This window comes from Mesoplodon bidens (assembly GCF_964165515.1).
Source record: "Mesoplodon bidens genome assembly, chromosome: 5".
NCBI classification, from domain to species: domain Eukaryota; kingdom Metazoa; phylum Chordata; class Mammalia; order Artiodactyla; family Ziphiidae; genus Mesoplodon; species Mesoplodon bidens.
In genome coordinates, this window is record NC_138161.1 from 50,513,340 (window position 1) to 50,535,001 (window position 21,662).

A 21,662-nucleotide genomic window follows, 5' to 3' on the forward strand; every position below is an offset into this window, starting at 1 on the left:
AGCAAGGAAGAGTAGCCCCCACTTGCCGCAACTAGAGAAAGCCCATGCACAGCAATGAAGACCCAATGCAGCTAAAATAAATAAATAAATTAATTAAAAGAAAAGAAATGTAGTTAGGGGCATAGGCCTGAGGCCACTCCCCTAGGGATTTTAATGTCTCCTGCCCTAACCAGGTACAGACATTTCACTCTCACCATCCATGGCTACGCATTTTTGCCAAACATAGCAAGGCTTATGCCATTGCCTCTGACCAGACTCTCTCTCCACCACCACCCTCTTGCCTCACACACACCCTTCCATTTTATTTCTGCCAGCTCAAATCCTACCCAGTGTTCCTGGCCCTGATCTAGTGCCATCTCTGTCTGATACCTATCCTTATCACTCCAAACAAGAGAGCAGTCAGAATGGGGTGAGATTAGTCAAGGGAAAAGACACGTATTTAAAGGAAAAGAAGAATAACAGTGGAACCACTGTTCTCCCAGTTTCCAAAATGGGAAACTCGACCCTATATTAAGGTGACATAACCTCACCTTAAATGTCCAAAAAACTTCTCAGGAATTCACCCCATCTTATTCTTCAGTTTTCCTTCCCAAGTACCTCGCCTATTATGTCTATTATTCTTCCACCCATGCAGCCACCCTCTGGTCCAGCTGTCAGCATCTCAAACCACCTCCTGCACTCTCTAGCACATTCACCCCAAAACATCCCTGCCAGACTGGGGATTGTGACCTTCCTTCATCCTGCTGCTCCTCCCTCAAAAATGTCAGTGCCTAAGACTCCTGTCCAGATTCTCCAGTGTCTCCATGCTGCTTGCATCTCAGCCCTCCCACCTGACGCTCCGCCTGAACCCCAGGACCTTCCTAGTCCCTTCTGGTCTTTCACACCTTTGTTCACATCACTCTTCCCACCTGAATGCCCGCCCACCCACAATCGCCACACCTTCTGAAGCCATAGACCTCAGATTCTCCAAGAGAGGGATGATTTCAAATATTCTGCCTCCTGTCAAACTGTATATCAAATCATGTACTCCAATTTTTGGTTTAGAAGGTAGTGCCTATATTTTTTGGTTTGCCTATATGTAAAAATACATATATTTTGCATATTTTCCTAAATTAAAAAAAAAAGAAACGCTAATAAGTAGAAATAACATATTACAAGGGTGCTTCCCTGGTGGAGCAGTGGTTAAGAATCTGCCTGCCGGGGCAGGGGTCGCGGGTTTGAGCCTTGGTCCAGGAAGATCCCACATACCGTGAAGCAAATGGGCCAGTGCTCCACAACTACTGATCCTGCACTGTGGAGCCCGCATGCCACAACTACTGAAGCCCGTGTGCCACAACTACTGAAGCCCGTGCGCCTAGATCCGGTGCTCCTCGGCAAGAGAAGCCACCGCAATGAGAAGCCCGCGCACCGCAACGAAGAGGAGCCCCTGATCCCCGGAACTAAAGAAAGCCCGTGTGCAGCAACGAAGACCCAACGCAGCCAAAAATAAATAAATAAATACATAAATTTATCTAAAAAAACCCAAATTACAAGGATTAAAGGGTGACACCCACTTTATATCATTAATTGGAAAATAGCAATTCTTCCCATAAAGAAGGAGGGGTAGTGACTGGAAGAGGGCATGGGGAGAGCTTTTGGGATACCAGAATGTTCTATGTTTTTCATCTGAAAGATGATTAATCAGATGCAGTCATTTTGTGAACACTTATGATTCATGTATTTTCTATGTGTGTTACTATTCAATAAAAGTTTATTAAAAAACAAAAGAACTCTCCCCATAAGAATCTGGGCCAAAATTACATAAAACGATCTCCAGAAACATCTCTGCAAAATAACAAAATCAATCAAGTTTCATTTGACACTTAGAAAACCCAGAATGATCAAAATTGAAAAGAAATTCAAAAGTAAAGATCCATTTCTGCCCTAATAAAAAAATTGTAGCATGTAAATAGTTTATTTTGGGTTTCTCATATATTATTATTTAAACATTGCATCCTGAAGAGATTAGTACACTCTAGAAATCTGGTTCTACTTTAACTTCTCCCTTTTTGTTTTCTTGGCATTTTTATTCTTGGTTGTATGTGATTCTTGATGTGTGACAGCAATTTGTTGCAGACTTTTAAATACTTTGAGTTTAGGAGAAAATTTTAATAAACAAGAAGTCTCTGCAAATAATATAAAACTATGTTCCCTGGGATAAGATGTTTGTCAATATCTACTTCCCTTGGATTAGTAACTAATATCCAAAAGGAGATTCTGACTCTAGATTATTCTTACCTCTTCCTGCAGATGGAATGTCTTAATGGATTATTGCTACACGACCCCATCAGGGAACCCAAATGATGATATTCGATATGATCTCTTCCTTAGGTAAGTGTCTAAGTCTTGTACTGATAGCAATAACCCTACTATAGATAATTACAATAGAAAAGCTAAGTCAGATAAACAAATTATAGGGTACTTTTATAGCTTTTAAATGTAAAGTTTTACATTTTAAACTTTTAGTCCTTATATAGTTGGAACTATAAAAGTGGAGAACAATTTTCAACATGAAATGCTGATAAGGCTGTTGTTGAATGACAGTTACAAGTAAGTTTGCCCCATCAAAGATGTTTTATTAATGTTTAGGTCATGTGGGAATATTTCACTGTCTTAGGACAAGCATGGCTAGGGTACTATTGACAATATGAGAAAGGCAGTGAGAGGGTACTATTTTTTGAAAACTAGACTGTCTCATGGTATGTCAAAAGGAGAATAAAATTAAAGTAATGGGCTAGATAATTTAGACCCCAAAATGCTTTTCTTCATTTATCAGTATTTAATATGAAAGTGTAATACAGCCTACCACTCCTTTTTTATCAGAGCCAATAACTTCAACTTTATTCCCCAATACACAGTGATAAAGTGAATGTAATCTACATTTGGGGAAAGGGGACATTGATCATAAACACATTCAATCATCTCAGTTCCTTTTCAGCATTTTTATCTGACAGGAGAACAGACTTGAGAGTCAAGCAATGGCTTCTAATCATGCTTATAAAATGCAGTTGGCTCTGATCACTGCCACTTATTGACACATGATGGGAGTAATATGATGGGAAACCAAAAAAATAAGTTTTACTGGCTAATCAATGTTAAGATGATACTCAGAGGGTATGATCAAACTAACACTCATATTCTATTGCTGGAAGTGTTAATTTGGTTAACATTTTTGGGAAAAAATATCAGTATGTATCAAAAAACCTTAAAAGATTTCATATCCTTTGATTCTACTTTTGTGAAGGGGGAAGCATATTCTAAAATATTTATGACTTTCTTGTCTATCAGTGCTATTTAAAATAGTAAAACATGAGAATCGACTGCATGTTCAGCAGTAAGGAAATGGGTAGGTGAATTATGGAGAACCAGTAAGTTGAGAGCTCACACAGACATAATAATCATATAAAATTACTTATAAAATAGAAAAAAGTAGTTGGTTCTATTTTATCTCTTCCCCTTCTGTCTTCTTGATATTTCTATCTTTAGAAATATGTGGTTCTTTAAAATTTAAATGTATTACAATATGAAATGAAAGAATTAGCATACACGATTGCACAGTTGACCTCATTTATATAATACATGATAGAAAAGACTATAAGGAAATACATCAAAAGCTTCACCTTTGTTATTTATGCACAGTGAGATTGTGGATCATTTTGTTTTGACATTTTTCTTATATTCCAAAATTTCTATAATGATTATGTATTGATAATCTAGAATAAGATCATCACTTTTGGTATGACTATGGCTTCAGCTTAATTCTTTCAGTTTTCTTCTTGGAAACTATAGAGACTGAAATGGATAACTAAAAAAAGTCCCCTAAGTGCCATTTTCAGTGAGATAAGGAGGAAAAGAAAACCTAGAAATTCCAAAATATGTGTTAGTGTTGATAAAAGCAGTTAAGATCAAGACAAAACAGAGCAGGAAAAGGTTGGCAGGAAGCAGAGTGGGAAGAAGTGGCAGGAGAAGCAGGGAAGAAAAGTGATTGCTGAGGGGTCCCAGTGCCATAGATCCCAGAAACAGTCAGGAGAAATGCATACCTACAAGAACAGAGAATCACAAGCTAACTGAATCGAGAAAAAAAGGATAAACAAAAAAATCCATAAAATGCCAAAGAAAGGGGGAAATCAACATCGAAAGGAGGAGGGTATGGCTCTACCAGATATTACAGTTAATAGAAGCTCTGAAGTTATTAAAGGGGTATGATATTATGTGAGGCTAGACACATAGACAAAAATTTAGAATAGTGAGTTGAAAAATAGATCCAAAACATGGGAATTTACTATATGACAGAGTTTGGTAACATGCAAATCAGTGGGATTGACAGAGATTTTTAAAAATAGTGCTGGATAGTAGATAATCTTAAGGAAAAAAATAGCATAGGATCTATACTTCACTCATTATACCATGATAAACTTTAAATAGATTAATTTAAATGTAAAAACTACAGCTTTAAATGTGATGGAAGAAAGCATGCAAAATATCTTTAGAAATTTGGAGTAAGGAAAGTCCTGTTTAGCCCACATACTAGAAGCTATAAAATAAAATATTTAAAATTAAATTACGTAAAAATAAAATTTCTGTGCACAAACACACACACATACAGACACCCATGCACACACACACACACACACACACACACACTGGGAGGAATGTCCAAAGCCAAACAACAAAGTTAAAACAACTTATGTAACAAACAAGGAACCACTCTTCCTAAAAACCAAGAATTTATAGGAATCTTAAGGAAAAGGTCAACAGTGCAATAAAAATTTGAGCAAAGGACATAAACAATTTTCAGATAAAGAAACACAAATGGCTCTAATATATATGAAAAATGCACACATCCATTCACACTAAGAAAAAGGTGAAATATTATATAGTGATAGTTTATTGTTCCTACCAAATAGGGAATAATCCAGAATTTCATACATATACTTTGTCGATGTAGCTCTGAGGGAAATAAGTATTTTTTATACATTACTGGGGCAGTACAAAATGCAGCAATATTTATAGAGGGCGGTGTGGCAAAATCTGCTGAATGATCCTACAGATATATAGATAACCCAGCACATGTTCAAAATGATGTATTAAGACTATTCATTATTACTTTGTAAAAATGCAAAATCTTCAGATTAATGCAAGAGTACATAAATAGGACACAGGTTAAATAAACTCTGACGTGTGCATGATGAAATAGTGTACAACTGTGGAAAAAGATGAAGGAGGCTCTCTAAATATTGATATGGAAAGATCGCTAAGATACATTGTTAAGTTAAAAAAAAAGGCAAGGTACAAAATAATATAGAGAGTGTGCTATCATTTGTTTAAGAAGAGGGGAACATTGAGAATATATTGCTTCTGCTTCTATTTGCATATGCCCTGTGAGGCTGCAGTAACATGTGAGGTCACCACGGGCAGGTTTGTGTGTGGACACGGGAGAGCATGGACAAGGGCAGAGATGTGGGGAGAGACTTTTTACTATATATATTTTATACTGTTTGGATTTTTGAACCATATGAAAGTATAATTCCTCTAAAATTTGATAATAATACTATAATCAGAAACTGGTCTGCTTAAATATTGTGATCTAGGTCACATATCTGTTGAGTTAGTTTATTCTCCTATTAAGTATCGATAACATGGCATAATTTTGTTAGCTCTTAGTGTAATAGGGTACTCTTAATACTGCAGAAATTAATTTACAAGTCACGGTAGGTTGGTACTTTCCAATAATATCGTTTTCACATTCTCTAACGTGTAGCTGTGACAAAGATCCTCAAACCACCGTCATTGAAAACGGCAGGAGCCAGCAGGGCCGCTTTTCCTTTGAAGTGTTCCGATTTGTGAAACACAAGAATCAGAAAATGTCCACTGTCTTCCTGCACTGTGTTACCAAGCTCTGCAGAGCTGATGACTGCCCCTTCCTTATGCCAGTATGTTTTTAGCAACTTTATTCTGAACTGTTGAATTGATCTAAGCTGAAAGTTATCAAGTGTTAGGAACTAATTTCTACATAGAAAGTGGATATGCATCAGCTCAAATTGATTGAAGTACAATTTTTCCATTCATCCAGGAAAGATCTATTGAATGCTGCTTTGTGCCAGGCACTATGCTGGTAATACAGAGATGCATGAATGAGTTCTGAATTCAATTAGCTTATCCTTTAGGATCATGAGATAATCATGGAATAAAATATGACAAAATGTTATGGTGCAAAGGCAGACATATATATGGGCTGTAGTAAAAGGCATTATTCATCGTTGTGAGAGAGATGAAACAGGAGAGGTTGGGAGGCTCTGTGGAAGAGATATGACTTTGAAGACAGATGAACCCCAAAGAGGCAAAATCAAGAGTGTAAGAGACACTCCATGCCAAAGGATGGTCAAAGTCACAGACACATGAAACAGAGTAAACAGGGAACTTCCAGTCCTTCAGTAGGGCTATGGAGCAGAGTAGAATATCTAGACAGTAGGCCCCCTAGTGTTACAGCAATATTAACCTGAGAAAAATGCAGTCATGTTTTTTGATTTGAGATAGCTTTAATGTGTTTATATGTGTGCTCTAATTCATGCATTTCTTCACAATCATTAATTGCTTTAGTCCTAAGTAGCTATATCAGTTGGGGTTAAATGGAGATTCCACATTTCCTTGTCTCTGTGCTGACCAACATTTCAGGGGAAGATTTATTAAAGCCTTGAGAGAAATAAAAGTAGAAAAGTTTGATAAACACAGCTCTTTTTCAGGGGAGCCATTGAGCTATGTAAATTAATGAGGCAATGCACAATTACAATGGGAGGAAATAAGAAATGCGGCCCAAGCCAGGATAAGAAATACTGTAGCAGTTATATGCAAAGTAATTAAATAAATGCACAGAAGTAAATGAATAAAAGTAAACATGGGGTATCTCTTCTAAAAGAATCTGTTTTCCAAATGGCCATAAAGAAACAATTTTGTGCTGGTGTGGAATTTCATTTGTTTTCTTAACTCCTTAGATTTGCGACCACAGAGAAAGGCGAGATGCAGGGAGGAGGACCACCTGGAGCCCCCAGAGCACTTCTGGAAATGCTGTCCTTTCTGCAGGTCCCATCATTACTCGGAGTGGTAAGAGCGCTCCTCCTTTTGTGCGTAGTAATAGACGGTTCCAAAATGGCTTGTTCCTTGGCTTCTAAGGAGAACTCAAAGTGGTTCTTAAAGAGCGCTAATTAACTGTGAGACAAGATAAACTGCTAGACAACTTTAATTTCATGGTAGTTTCCTGTTTATTCAACTTACTAAGGGAAATATTGTCTTTACCACATTTCCCTTCACACACACACACACACACACACACACACACACAAGTATATGGTGCTGGACATGTTTCATTTGCCCATCCGGATCCACTCTGCCCTTCCCAGCCCCTCTCTGACCTTGAACACTGGTCTCTGTGAACTGCATCCCCTGGCTGCCTTGCCAAGTAGATTCTGGTTGGACTTGGCCAATAGGTGGCGCTGTCAGAAGTTGGGTGTGAAGTCCACACAGCTCCCACCAGACAACTCTCTCCATTCAACTACTCTCAGAGTTCTGGAAACTCTTCCTTTAACCCATAGCCCAGGTAACTTGACTTTTTCTTGTGAATTCCCTCCATCTTTGTAAATAGTCCTATTAAATCTCCTTAAATTGCTAGTTTGAATACCATTTGCTTCCTCCCAGGATCCTGAATTGTAGTAGTATGTAAATACACCCACCAGTGCACTCATTTGTGCTCATGACTCTAATGGACACAATTGCTTATACAGTACATTTTCATGTATACAAATATTTGTACACGCATGTCCATACACATACATATACACATACACACACAGTCTCCAAAGGGATACTGCTTTACAAGCGTGAACCTGGAGATATCCAGAATCAGTTGGATAAAACAGACATGCATTGTAAACAACACACACTGAAGTCTGAAAAACTGGTTCTAGTTCCAGCTTTTGTCCTAATAAACTATGGAACTTGGGATTTTCCTCCACTTCTCTGGGCAAACATTTCTTTCTTTCTTTTTAAAATAAAGGGTTTGAAAAAGTAGCCTTTCAGATTCTTTCTAACTCTATGGTTCTAAATTTGTCTAAAAAGGGAAAGCAGAATTCTGATTTGGACTATATGCTAATAATTTTTCTCTATTTTATAATAGCCATAGGCTATTCTTATGTTTCAATTAGATTATCTTTACCTTTTCTCCCACTCCTCCTGTCCCACAATGAAAAGAAAGTTTTGTCTGAAAGAGGTGATTAAGCAAAAGTCATTTGGGCCTGAAAAATCCAGACAATTGCTTTAATTATTCACTCCTTTGTGTTTGTGTACACGTATTAGTATTTTTTGTAAAAGCCTAAGAGGCCCTTTAAATAATATAGAAATTTATTAAACATAAAATTTCAAACTTAGTCTGTACTTCTTGAGGGTTTGGTATGTTTTGAATGATTTGAAAATGACTGGTTTGTGGTTTGTCAGAGGCCCAATCCTTATCTCTATCTAGCTGTTGGAAATAGCTCATAGAATTACACTGCATGGAAACTCAGCTCTTGCTGCCAATAATTAGGAATGCTTTTGGGTAGGCACAATAAAAAATATTCTTATTTCTATGGAGCATATCTGGAGTCAGTTTGCCATAAGGAAAGAACCTTGAAAGTGGCATTTCTCTGTCCATGTTGAGTAGATGACTTTTCCTCCTTTTTAACTTCTTTGCTTCCTTCTTACCTGGACAAAATCAAATTTAAATATTACAAATTTTAAATAATTTACTAGTGTAATATAATTTTAAAACAGACCAAAATTATTAAGATCTCCAAATCCCAGTAAAGATTACCAAGGAGCAGTTTCTAATCCTACTGTAGCTCACCAGCTATCCAGGTTTTTTTTTTTTTTTTTTGCGGTACGCGGGCCTCTCACTGCTGTGGCCCCTCCCGTCGCGGAGCACAGGCTCGGGACGCGCAGGCCCAGCGGCCATGGCTCACCGGTCCCAGCCGCTCCGCGGCATGTGGGATCCTCCCGGACCGGGGCACGAACCCGCGTCCCCTACATCGCCAGGCGGACTCTCAACCACTGCGCCACCAGGGAAGCCCAGCTATCCAGGTTTATAGGTTTCTTCCACAACACGTCTAGTCATCCGAAATATATATGTTAAAACCTCAAAGAGCTAATGCCTTTGATAACAATACCTCTGAGGTCATGCCTGGATTTCTTCCTTTCCAATTTTGACTTGTTTCCACCTCAAAGATGACATTTATTTCCCAATGCACTAAGGTTCTCTCCTAGTCACCTTGGTCTCTCTACCGGTAAAGCCCCCAAAGGATAATGGTTAACCTTCCTTCATTTCTCTCTCACTCTCTGTGGATTTTTTTTTTTTTTTTGTAACTTTGATAAATAGCAGTAGGATGGTCCTTATTTTTGGATATCATGGTGGCCTCACTGCCTAGAGGACCATGTATAATAATGATTTCATTATAATACTATAATATCCTTAAAATTTTTTAATTTTAAATTCCATACAAATACAACTCAGAAATCAAGCTATAGTCATTCACAGGCAAATTCTATGTAAATTTAATGTCCAGCTTAATGACCAGGACTACCTTCTTCTCCTAGTTTTACTTTATTTTTTACCTTAATTCAGCTAGAATTTATCTCTGCAGATCCTATGGCTGATTTTCATAGACAAGTCCAATTTCAGGCTTGATTTGCTCTCTTCAGAGCTCTCTGATACTTGGAATTTTTGCTCTGTTTACTCACTGAACCACGCCTTCCCCTAGACATCTGGCTTGGATCAAGTTTAATAAGTTGTTAAACCTCAGAACTTCTGTTTTGTTTTGTTTTACTTTAATGAAGTCAAATCCGTTGTGGTTATTTTTACCCAACATTGTTAATCCTTTTCTTAGTTGACTTAGGAAAATATTCATATCCTCAGAATTCAAAATCCTCAAAATTCATGAAATGTTCTTATTTTAAGCTCTGAAATGCTAAAACTATTTGGTAGGGAAATGCTTATCATGGGGTACAATCCTGGAAATTTAAAAGTATAATCACTGGAAAATAGTAGTACCTAATTTTTTTTTTTTTTTTACAAAAATTCATGTGGAGAAGTTCAAGCCAAACTCTTGTCCAACTAGTGTCATTGAGTTTCATTGAATAATTCATTCTAGTATATTTATTTAGCCCCTACAGGGACAGCCACTCTGCTAGGAACTGGGAATAAAATAGAGAACAGGCCACAGTCTTTGCCCTTGGGGAATCTTAGAATTCAAATGTAGAGATAGACTATTAACGAACATAACCCAGTGGAGAGTAAAAAGTTTTGAGGTTCTCAACCTGAAATATGTGGTTCATTTTACCACATAGGTAAATTGAAGACTTAAAAATATAGTTTGTGCTTAGAAAGGAAAAATATTCATTCTGCATATATCTTTGCACTTATGTTCACCTTTTCCATTTATTTCAGCTACTTATCTGAGAGAAAAGCAGAGAATGACAATTTATCTTCCACTTCTGGCTTTTAAACAGCTGTGGTATTGCTACTCTCACTTTCCTCCTATGGGTCCTCAGCTAGCTATATGTTTTTTGAAGAGCTCACCAAGTTTAGAATTCCAATCTGTTCGAATTCCATAAGGTTTCTTTTAGTGTGCATGTGTATAAGACCAAGTAGGTGTGAGAGAAAAACAGAAGTGTGTGGTGACAAAAAGCTCCTGAAAAATCTCTACCTGCCTTTTCTAGACAGTTCTTTGATTTTCTTTTAATTGCAATGATCCTAACTGCAGGATACCAGAAACAGAAGATAACAGATAAATTTATTCTAAGCTTATTCAGTATCGAGTACAATTCCAAAAATATTCAAATATTACACACTCTGATTTCAGCCATCCACCAAAGGTAGGATGCTTTCAGTTTTTCAGAGTCCTGGAGCCTGCAGCTGATGTGGCTTATTTGGCATCTTTGTCCCCACACAGAGCTTTTGTCCACAGCCAAGTCCTTGTAGATGACAGCTGGATGTTGTTCTTACAAAAGCGCTTTGGTAATGTAAGAGAGGAGTGGATATTCTGACTTCTTTTGTTAACCTGAAATTGCAGAAAATAGTGGGGGCATACAATCATAGAACTTTTGCTTAATTTGGGATACATAGGAGGAAACTTTCTATTCTTTAATAGAAACCATTTTTTTAAGATCAAATAAATGTAATTCCTAAGCAAAGAATAACTTTTAAAAAGGAATTTTATAGCATTATATATTCTCTTCCATGTTCCAGTGAGGCAGCTTGTTTTGGGAAAGGGGCACACAGATCTTTTGGTTGAATTAATCACAGTTTATACATCCCATCTATTTCCATGAGAAGCTATTGTCCTTGTAGGATGATATTGGTTAGAGCTTAGGATTTTCCTAAGGATGTCTTATAATAAAAATTTGTATTTTGTTTTCTTTTTGTCCTATAGCAGTGCACTGCACCATTCTAAAGAATCCTATGAATGAGTGCTCTATTTATTTTGGACATTATACTTCAGGATCAAACAGCAGAACCATTATTTCTGCCAAGACCCATATGTCTGAAAAGAAATGGCATCAGATGTTTTATAAATATCTCACCAGGTTCTCCCATCCATTATTTCAAATACTAATCCTGGAGTTTTATAGTTTGAGATATTTATCTCTTTTACTAAAAATATTTCTACACTTGCTAGTTTATATTATTTTAGAAAAGGGAGTGAAACTGAGCTTTTATTTAAGCCTATGTTTACTTTATCATGGAGGCTGTGACAGATGGAAGTTTCTTCATCTGTAAAATGGGAGTAGCAATAATATCTAAACCATATGGCAATTGGTTTAGAATTAAATGTGATAACATATGAGATAGCACTTTGTAAACTGTATGAAATTACACACATATTAATTGTAATAGTATTTATACTCCAGAATCAAACAGCCAACTGCACACATTTTATGGTTCAAATAACAAACACTCACAGGCACATATACACCCAGGTATTTAAACACAAATATCCACTCATTGTGTATGCTCAAGGGTTAATTGCTATATGATTACAAAATGGGTAACAAAAACTGGGAAACCAAGTGAATGTGTTCATTGCATCTATTATGTTTGTCAGGGAAAAGTGAAAAATCAATGGCTTCAGTCTTTTACTTAACAGATGCAAATAAAACTGCAACTCAAGTTCAGGAGTGGTTTTTCTTTTCATTTAGTTATTAAGTAAGAATTTATTTTCTTGGAACTTGATGTTTTTTGCAGATTATAATGGGCAAATTGGCATCACTTAAAATAGAGTGGCACTAAATAATGAATGTTTCTCTATAACAGAATAATAAATGGCAGGTTATAGGGCTCTAAAAAATGTAATAGCTGTTAACAATTACTGCCCCCACTAACCTGACTGGAGAGAGAATGATGAAGCAAAGTCAGCAGGAAAGAATACAGCACAGTATGTTTTACGACTTTATTTGTATGCCCAGGGCAGTGGCAGGGTGTGGGCTTGGAGGAATAGATAGATGATGACATCTTGGATACATGGAACAGGAAATGAGAAAGCAGAAGGTTTAGCGGGACTTTCGTTATTGCCTTTCCCAGGGAGCTTGTGGGTGAAGGTGAGGGGACATATAGGTAAAAAGTAATTATAGAATTATAACAGATATAGATAAATATTTGGAGACACAACATTGCTTTTCTTTTTCTTTTCTTCCCCCCAGATGAGACTCCAACCAACAATTCACAGCTTGGTAAGATAATTAACATATATTGAAAATTAAAGTATAATTTTTTTAAATGTTAAGTATTTTTTGGTGATTAGTTACAAAACTGTAATCAGTGAAAAATAATGAGCTCTGGTTTAACAAGCTTGTTATATTTTAAATAACAGTTCACTGAGGATTTCTGAACTCATATGCAACCTGTTGGTCAATTTTTAGAGCATTTTATAGATGACTTTTTTTGGCTGCCCGGGGGATACCAGGCCTCTAAACCATACAATCCTTTGGGTATTGAATTGAATTATAGTCAAATAAATTGTAGCATAATTGTCTCATCCTGTTATTCTATAAGATACTGATGACAGATGCTTTGCAGGTTTAAATTGGGATAAGGTGAGTTAAATCTGATACTGGACCTTCCCACTGTGTGTGTTTATTACTTGCAGGTTCTCCAAACGAACCTCATTTCCAGCTGAACACCATCACCAGTGCACTGATATCAGGAATGGTCATTCTGGGAGTCATGAGCTTTTCCCTCCTCCTGTGCTCACTGGCCCTTCTACACAGGAAGGCACCCACCAGTTTGGTATTGAACGGCATACGAAACCCAGTCTTTGACTGACTGTCACAGGCCCCTGCTCTCGGGAGAAGGCTTCACTGGCTCTACAGTGTGTGACTGCAGTCAGTGTTCTATCTGAATTGAATGCCAGCCAGCATTTGATATTTGTAGGTTTGATAGATTTCAGTGTAGCTTGTTAGCATGACAATAGTGAGAGAATTTTGATAATATTGCTCTCGTCACTTACATTTGTGGTCAGCCCTGTTTGTATGGCACCCATGGGTCTACTGAAAATAAGCAAACAACATTCAGGACTTAGATCTTACAGGATGCATCATTATTTCAGTTCATTTCAATTTTCTTTTGATTATTGGTTTTATAGATAAAAGGTGACCATAGGAAAAAAAATAAATTTGTTGCAATTTTATCCCTTAAGCATTAAAATCCATTGTGATGGCACTTAGATTTGCATATGTGGTCCTGAAATGAAAGTTGCTTTTTGTTTTATTCCAGATAATTGCAGCTTGGGGTAGGTTTTAATTGGACCAGCCAATTTGGACACCTGAGATTTAATTTCTCATTCTATGACCTCCTATGTTTTTGGCTGATTTCCGTGTCTGAAAACATTCATTTGAAAAAAATAAAATACAACTCTTGGGTATTGTATCCTAACCTGGAGGGAGCATCCATTTGTGTAGCAAATACTAAAAATAGTCGTTAACCTCTAAAGGATACTGACACTAGGTCGTTATTCATTTGATAGAAGAATCTGTGATCAGTTTTCTCCTGGTTCAAGTGAGAACATCAACACGTGTTCCCTCTGCTCCCAAGCAAACCACTCAGCTGCTGCTGCAGCTGTGCTTCCAGACTGCAAAGATTACTCTTAATTCAGGAACCATTACGTGGGAAAACAAACAGTAGTTGTGGGAAAGGACATTGTCCCCACACACAAGCATAGCGTTCCTATGTGGGTTTTTAAAAACCTAAGTTCTGTTTTTTTGCCTAGAACAAAGAGGAAACAGGTTAAATGTTTTTGCAGAATTTTGTTGGAGTCTTCATGAAAAAAATGTCGCTTTTCTTACAAATTTCTGATGTAGACAAAACATATAGTCTGGAGGAGGCCTACTTTTGCAGGTGTCTCCTTTAAGGCGTCATGATTGCCATGGAAGAAACAGTATTTTCCCCTAATAGTAAACTGCAAGAAGCATTTTATTTTTTATCAGTTTTGCAAAAAATTTTAAAAAGCCAAGTTTTAAGCCTAAATTCTTACCAAAAAATCAAGCTTCCCTTTGTTCAGTCTATCTACACAATGGAACAAATAAAACAATTCAATGACAAACACCAGAACCTAGCATGTGCAGCTACTAGAAGTGCTGTTTATAACTGTAGAAATTGCTGTAGAGATTAATTGTTATTCAACATTTGTGACCTATTATTCAGGACTTAATTTTACTATACTACATGCAAATCACTATGCAAGCTTAGATTTGTTTCAAATGAAGTGTCTATGCTCTGGTGTTAATAATTAAATCAATCATCAAATCAAAAGAATACCTTTTCTCCAATTTGCCTGAATAGTGCAGAAGAAAGTATTTATATTACTCTAATTAGCTATATAATTGCCTCAACTTTCTCTTTCAAGGTGTAGACACAGTCAGAGGGAAATGGGATCTGAAAAGTCTCCTGATAATTTCCTCAATATAAGAGTCACAAACCTTAAAAAGCCAATCTCCTCTTCCTCATGTTACTTCAAAATAACTTTGAAGTGACCATTCTAAACTTTATCAGTGTTAGCAATTTATTTACTGATTTAAAGGGGGAAATCTTACAGAAGAAATATGGACCATGCTACTTATGTGACCCTCCATGTACAGGGATAGTATTGAAATATTCTGGTAAATCTATTTCAGATACTTTAAGTGAATTGCCATTGATCCAAGGATTAAATCCTGTGAATAGTACATTATATCATTGAAACTGGTTTGTCAGTTTGATTTTTGTGCTTTGGGTATAGTTACTGTTTCAGCTATTAACCCGTTAAATTCTATACACCATTTTCTAAAACTGAATAATGCACATATCAGTTTGCAAGCAACTTAAATCTCATATTATTTTTTGTCACCTTTATAAAATAAGTGGGATGTCCAAAGCTATAATGAGACAAACCAGGTTTGCTTTAAATAGCTTTGTTCTTATAAAGCTGCAGTTATATGTAGTATTTAGTTATACTGAATATTCCAGTTACTATAGTGTGAAAACCTTACAAAATATGTGCAAATATTCCTTCAGTTTTTTTTTTTTTTTTTTTTTTTTTGCGGTACGCGGGCCTCTCACTGTTGTGGTCTCTCCCGTTGCGGAGCACAGGCTCCGGACGCACAGGCTCAGCTGCCATGGCTCACGGGTCTAGCCGCTCCGCAGCATGTGGGATCTTCCCGGATCGGGGCACAAACCCGTGTCCCCTGCATCGGCAGGTGGACTCTCAACCACTGCACCACCAGGGAAGCCCATTCCTTCAGTTTTAATACCTCAAACTGTTTTTTGCATTTCAGGGGTAAGGTCTGATGACATGTAAAAGATGATTGTTCAATAAAATAATTGTAAGTGATATCTTTAAAACGGTGATTTTTTTGTTTGTTTTTAATTTTTTTTTGTTTTTAAGATATATCTCCATCCTACTCTCACCATTCGATTCCTACTTTCACAAACATTAAGAAAGGTTAAACTTAAAATAAGCTGCCTAATGCAACAGGGAAGTGCAGTAGCTCTAGGCTAGATGAAGCCTGCCCTCTCCACACTGAACTTCCACAGCCCTGTGTAGGGAGCATATTCATGAGATCAGCTGAGGGTAAAGAAGTGCTTTACCTTGCGTCTGAGCTCTGACTAAAACTGAGCCTACAACTTTTAAAACTTTGAGGGGAAAGTAAAAACTGGAAAGACAGGAGCTCAGCTTCTGCCCAGAGTTGCATAGTCTCTCATGACAGTTCTATCAGGGTCTGGCTGCCACCCCTTGTTTTGGCATATGACAAAGAGTTGAGGAGAAATCCTTTTCCTCACTCAGGGAGAATCCAATCTTACACAACTGAGTACTAGTCTGGGTCCTCAAGTATTGGCACTTAGCTTTGGGAGCATCACAGACATGATGGTCCATGAAGGGGCATTGTTAGCTGTGGAAAATGTAAGGCCGTGAACTTCTAGAAGTGAGAAAAGAGCAGGAGAAGAAGTACATGGGAGACATTTGTGAACACACACAAGGTGTAGTTTGAAGGATTCTCAGAGCACTTGGCAGGAGAGAACTGTGACAGGATGGAGAGCCTTCTGTCAAGATGATAGAGGCTATTAGGCTAGCACACATTTGCTTTCATTTTATATTTATAAGGAAAACAGGAAGCTGACCATAGATCAATTGCTTTTGAAAATGATGTTCCTCAATTATTTACAAGCGGGGAGACATTTAATACAAAACAATCCAAATTTGTAATTTAGAAAAGTATATACTTGGGTAGTAGAAAAAATAAGTACCAGGATTGTCCGGTGTATTAGGGTTCCCCAGAGAAAAAGAACTAATAGGATGTATGCATATAAAGAGATTTATTTTAAGGAATTAGCTTTCATTATTATGGAGTCTGACAAGTCCCGAGATCTGCAGTGAGCAAGCTGGAGACACAGGAGAGCTAGTGATGTGTTTCCAGACTGAAAGCCAGCAGGTGCAAGCCCCAGAAGAGCTTTTATTTCAGTTCTAGTCCAAAGGAAGGACTAAACCAGTGTCCCAGTTGGAAAGGCAGTCAGGCAGGAGGAATTTCTCGTAGTCATGGGAGAGTTAGACTTTTTGTTCTATTCTGATTTTCAACTGAATAAATAGGGTTCACTCACATTAGAGAGGGCTATCTGCTTTACTCATGTATTCAAATGTTAGGTCTCACCCAGAAACATCCTACAGATGCACCCAGAATAATGTTTGACCAAACGTCTGGGCAACCCGTGGCCCAGTCAAGTTGACACAAGATGAACCATCACAGCTGGTAAACTTGCAAACACACCATTATTTTATGTCACACTACTAAAATATAAAACGTCCTAATGAACCCAGCCACATTAAGGGAATGAATAAATAAATTATTACAAAATTTGATAATCTCCTCTTGAAATTATTTTGAAATATTTAATGTCTGGAGGTAAGGGCTTGTGAGCAGGGCGTCCTCTTTCATATTAGCTAAAAATATGGATCAAACAGAGAAAAGACAGGGCTATGAGTGGGTGGGCAGTGATGTGCTTGGAAATTATGCTGAATTATCTCTCCTTATCATGAGAAACAGGGCAGAAGGAGGCCTGGCATCAAAGTACTGATTGGACCTACATCCTACAGGGTTGGTATTGAGGGGGCGGGTGGCCAAGGAGTGGAGTGAGTGATGTCATCAGCAGTGACAACAGGCCAGAAGCAGTGAAAAGCATAAAACAGCAAAGAGGAGATAATAGGGGGCAAATGCAGCAAGGAAAGTGTTGAACCCTGGGAGGAGAGGCAGCTTCTCAGAGGGCATGAGTTCACTGGTAGAAGACAAAAACAAATCTCTGGTAGCTGTTACCCATGTTTCTCATGATGGTGACTTGTCTCCTCCAGAGACTCAAAGGAAGTGGAAACTGGATAAATATGTTATACTTTCATGTTTGTGAGAATATCTTGTCTGATCTTTACAAATTTGAATAATACAGGAGAACTAAAATTGCCTTGATTAATACCACTTTTTGCTGAGATAGCAAGGAGAGAATTGGTTTGGGTACTAGACACAATATTTGGAAATCTCTGTTCAATAAACTTCATTTAAAAAATGCTTTGTATTCTTGGCGAAGTGAAATTGAGAACTCAGATTGTTACCTGCATGGTTCAAACCTCCAATTCCCTTTTACCTCAAGTATCTGGATATTTTTTGTTTTACTTAAATTGCCAACATAATTATCTCAATTTTCCCTTTCATTTTCTACGTTGAAAAGAGAAGTGACATCATTATATGGAGGTTTAGTCAAAGGGAACTTGGATCAAATGTTGAGGTAAGTTCTCATCAGGAGAATGGCTGTGTTAGCAATGCCCAAAGCACAATCTATTACTGAATAATCCTGCTCATTTGGCTAATCAACTAACACTGGAAGATCCTGGGAAAGTTTGGGTTTGACAATTTCATGCAACTCTGACTCAAAGTTATACAGGTCCTGAAGCCATTTCTCCCTTTGCGTGTAGTTTTCTAACTTTAGAAATTATTTACCACTTGGGGATTGGAACTGATTTTATTTTAAAAGCTATTGTTTTGCTAACATATATTTTGTTGTTCATAAAATGAGATGGCAGAATGCCCACTGAGAGAGAATTGAACCCAGTTATTTCTCTTAAATTCTATAAAGATAAATCACAATTCGTTTTTGCATCACCCTCACTCTCAAAACGCAATATGGAACACAGGTGATTCACTATCTCATTAAAAGATTTATCAAAACTTTAATGCTTTCTTTCCAGTTTGTCAATGGATCCATAATGAGAATTTCTCTTATTTCACACTTCACCATCTCTGGTCTGTAGCCCTTGTCTTGTGGTCCAAGATGGAGAAAGGTCCAAAAATAGAGGCAAAGGACATACACACATCATCAATAGTTTAAGGAAATTTCCTGGAAGCTGCCACAGGAGACTTTCTCTCATTATTTAACTTGCCAGAACTTAGTCACATCACCACACTACCAGCACGGGTGTCTCAGAAATGTACTGTGGGTGTCCATGTGCCCAGCTATCATCAGAGGATCTGACTTAAACCTATGTTACTCAAGTCATGTCATCATTTACTCACAGCTTTAAAACATGAGATACATTGATTTATGTACAAGAATGTTTATCACTATTATTTTTAATAAAAAATATTAGATGCCACTTAAATGTTTCCAAATACAGAATTCTTAGATGTATTATGGTCCTTTGCTGTGCTATAATGATATGTAAATACTAAAATCAGTTATAAAAAGCCTTTACCCAAATGGAAAATGCTTATGCTATAACATGAAAAGAAAAAAGCAGAATACAGAACTGTATATATAATATGAGCTCACACAGAAAAAAGACACGAAGGAAACTGATAGAAAAGTTAACTGTGGTCAGTTAGGAAAAATAATTGGTTTTGATATTAATCTTCTTATACTACTACTCTCTAGAATGTTTTATTTTTTTTTCCTTTTTTTTTTTGAGAAAGTATCCAGATAATTTAAATGAGAAAGTAATTTTAGTGATCTGATAATTTGGAAGTTGAGGAAAGTGTTTTGTCTATATTATTGACATAACTGCATCAATTCTCAACTTCATCTACTGAAAAAAAAATTCTTTGCACTTGATCTAATGAGCATGTAGGAAGAAAACAAAAATCCAAACCTTTCTGAGAGGCAGTGGAAGTGCAACTGCTTTATTTATTCTAAAGCAATTCTAACATTTTATTCAACATGCAAATGGTCTGCAATGCACTTAAGATTATACAATGGCAGACACTAAGCAGATTTGGGGAACTCTGGATTCTACTGACAGAAATGAATGAGCTATCTGACTCACTGTTTTTCATTTGTGCATTTGTTTTTCCCATATCACTAGCATTCGTTATGGTCACACAGCCAGGCTCACACTCAAACCGAGTTTATGCTCTGGGAAATGCTGAAAAGCATTATCATCTTCATTATTGTCATCAGTGAAAATTATGTTCGTCCATGCTCTCTGGAGTTGATGGCTAGAATGTTTGAAAACAACATCCAGGCATTTTCCCTCTCACCCTGAGGGAAAAAAATACATACCAGTGGTTTTTTTTTTATTTTATTTTACTAATAATCTGTTTTTCCTTTGCCCTTTAGAGTTGACAAAAGCTGCATGTAATGAATGCTATTTGTACATAAAGGCAATTTCCAGAATAAGTATAATGTCACTGCCTGGCATATGAAACAGATACAGAAATTCTCCAGATTAGCCGCCTTAGTTGAACACTACTCATATTTTGAAGTAAACAAATAACCATTTCCTGTGCATTTTCGCCTCACCCCATCACCTCATCAGAAGAGTGATAATTGCTTTGGAGACTCTTGGTATTCCCTCCATGCCCTACTCAGTATCCCTTGGAAAGGGTGGCCATGACTCCATTGTAAATACAGCTATAAGGTCCGAATTCCTGCAGGTGTGAGGAGAAAGGTTGTAGCAGCTTTGCCGCGCTAATTCATGAACTCTTTTGAGTTAAATTTTATTTTTTCCTCAAAAAGGGATCTTTCCTCAAAATGGCAACCAGTGTAAGTAACTTTGTACATACCCAGAGGATTTGAAATAATGCCTTGAAGACTGTGTGGTTTTTCCTAAATTGTCAACTGTAGAGTTCAAAGGGATCGCATTTTGCCTCAGCTTAAAACCAACACTTTTCTTTCTTTAAATGGGATTAAGAGAATCACGGAACCGTGAGGCCGCGGGGTGGGGGCCGCCCTGGCGCGGGGCGGGGACGACCTGGCGCGGGGCATGCTGGGTCCAGCGCCCGGGTTGCTGGGAAGGGGGTGGAGCGCGGCTGCTCTCGGGCGTCTAGAGGGAGAAGTAGCGGCCGTGATGGACGGGTTCCTCACAAGACTGCTATGTTCACGGACGCCAAGGAGTCAAGCACCGTGTTCGAGCTGAAGCGCATCGTCGAGGACATCCTCAGGCGGCCGCTGGACGAGCAGCGAGCGGCTGTATAAGGACGCCAAGCGTCTGGACGACGGTAAGACATTGGGCGAGTGTGGCTTCATCAGCCAGACAGCAGGGCCTCAGGCCCCAGCTACTGTGGGACTAGTCTTCCGAGCAGATGAAGCATTTGAGGCTCTGCGCATCGAGCCCTTCTCCAACCCACCCGAGCTGCCGCGTGTGATGAAGCCGCAGAACTCAGGAAGCAGCCCCAATGAACAAGATGTGTAGTGAGAGACCCTCCCCCCACTGCCCCTCCCCCCTTAAAAGATATTTGGGTGTCCAAAAAAGAAAAAAAAGAGAGGTTATTCTCTTAATCCCATCTGAAGAAAGAAAAATGTGTTATCATCTTTCGCTATTCAGTTTAAATGACTTCCCCCAATATCTGAACTCTGTGCTAACTCTAAATGGAAGCCAAGAAGCAAAGAATAATGTGCTGTTTTACATGTAAATGGAAGATAAGATGTTGAAGCTAAATTTTAAAACCACACCAAGATACATGCATTCTCCTCTCACATTTAAATAATGCTCACATTAAATAATTGTTCCAAAGGAACTGTCAAATGAAAGAGTCAGTTATAGCTTTTCCTAGCTGAGCTCTGACAACTAGAAGTCTAAGGCTCACAGTGA

The 21,662-nt window shown here is 37.7% G+C and overlaps 1 protein-coding gene and 1 pseudogene across 2 annotated transcripts in view; both read left to right on the forward strand.

Annotated features, from left to right (window-relative positions):
• The window catches only part of ZPLD1 (zona pellucida like domain containing 1), a gene marked incomplete at its 3' end in the record, with an annotated part of 37,260 nt that extends 23,876 nt beyond the window's left edge, over positions 1-13,384 (forward strand). Inside the window, exons 6-10 of the mRNA XM_081235307.1 lie at positions 2,290-2,370; positions 5,801-5,972; positions 7,032-7,140; positions 12,763-12,792; positions 13,209-13,384. Of these exons, the coding sequence (XP_081091433.1) occupies positions 2,290-2,370; positions 5,801-5,972; positions 7,032-7,140; positions 12,763-12,792; positions 13,209-13,384 (568 nt within the window). The remainder of the gene's footprint in view (positions 1-2,289; positions 2,371-5,800; positions 5,973-7,031; positions 7,141-12,762; positions 12,793-13,208) is intronic.
• Positions 13,385-20,602: 7,218 nt separating this feature from the next.
• On the forward strand, positions 20,603-21,263 carry LOC308617912 (elongin-B-like; annotated as a pseudogene). Its single transcript has 2 exons — positions 20,603-20,618; positions 20,763-21,263. The product of its transcript is annotated as an elongin-B-like (transcript).
• Positions 21,264-21,662: the final 399 nt, after the last annotated feature.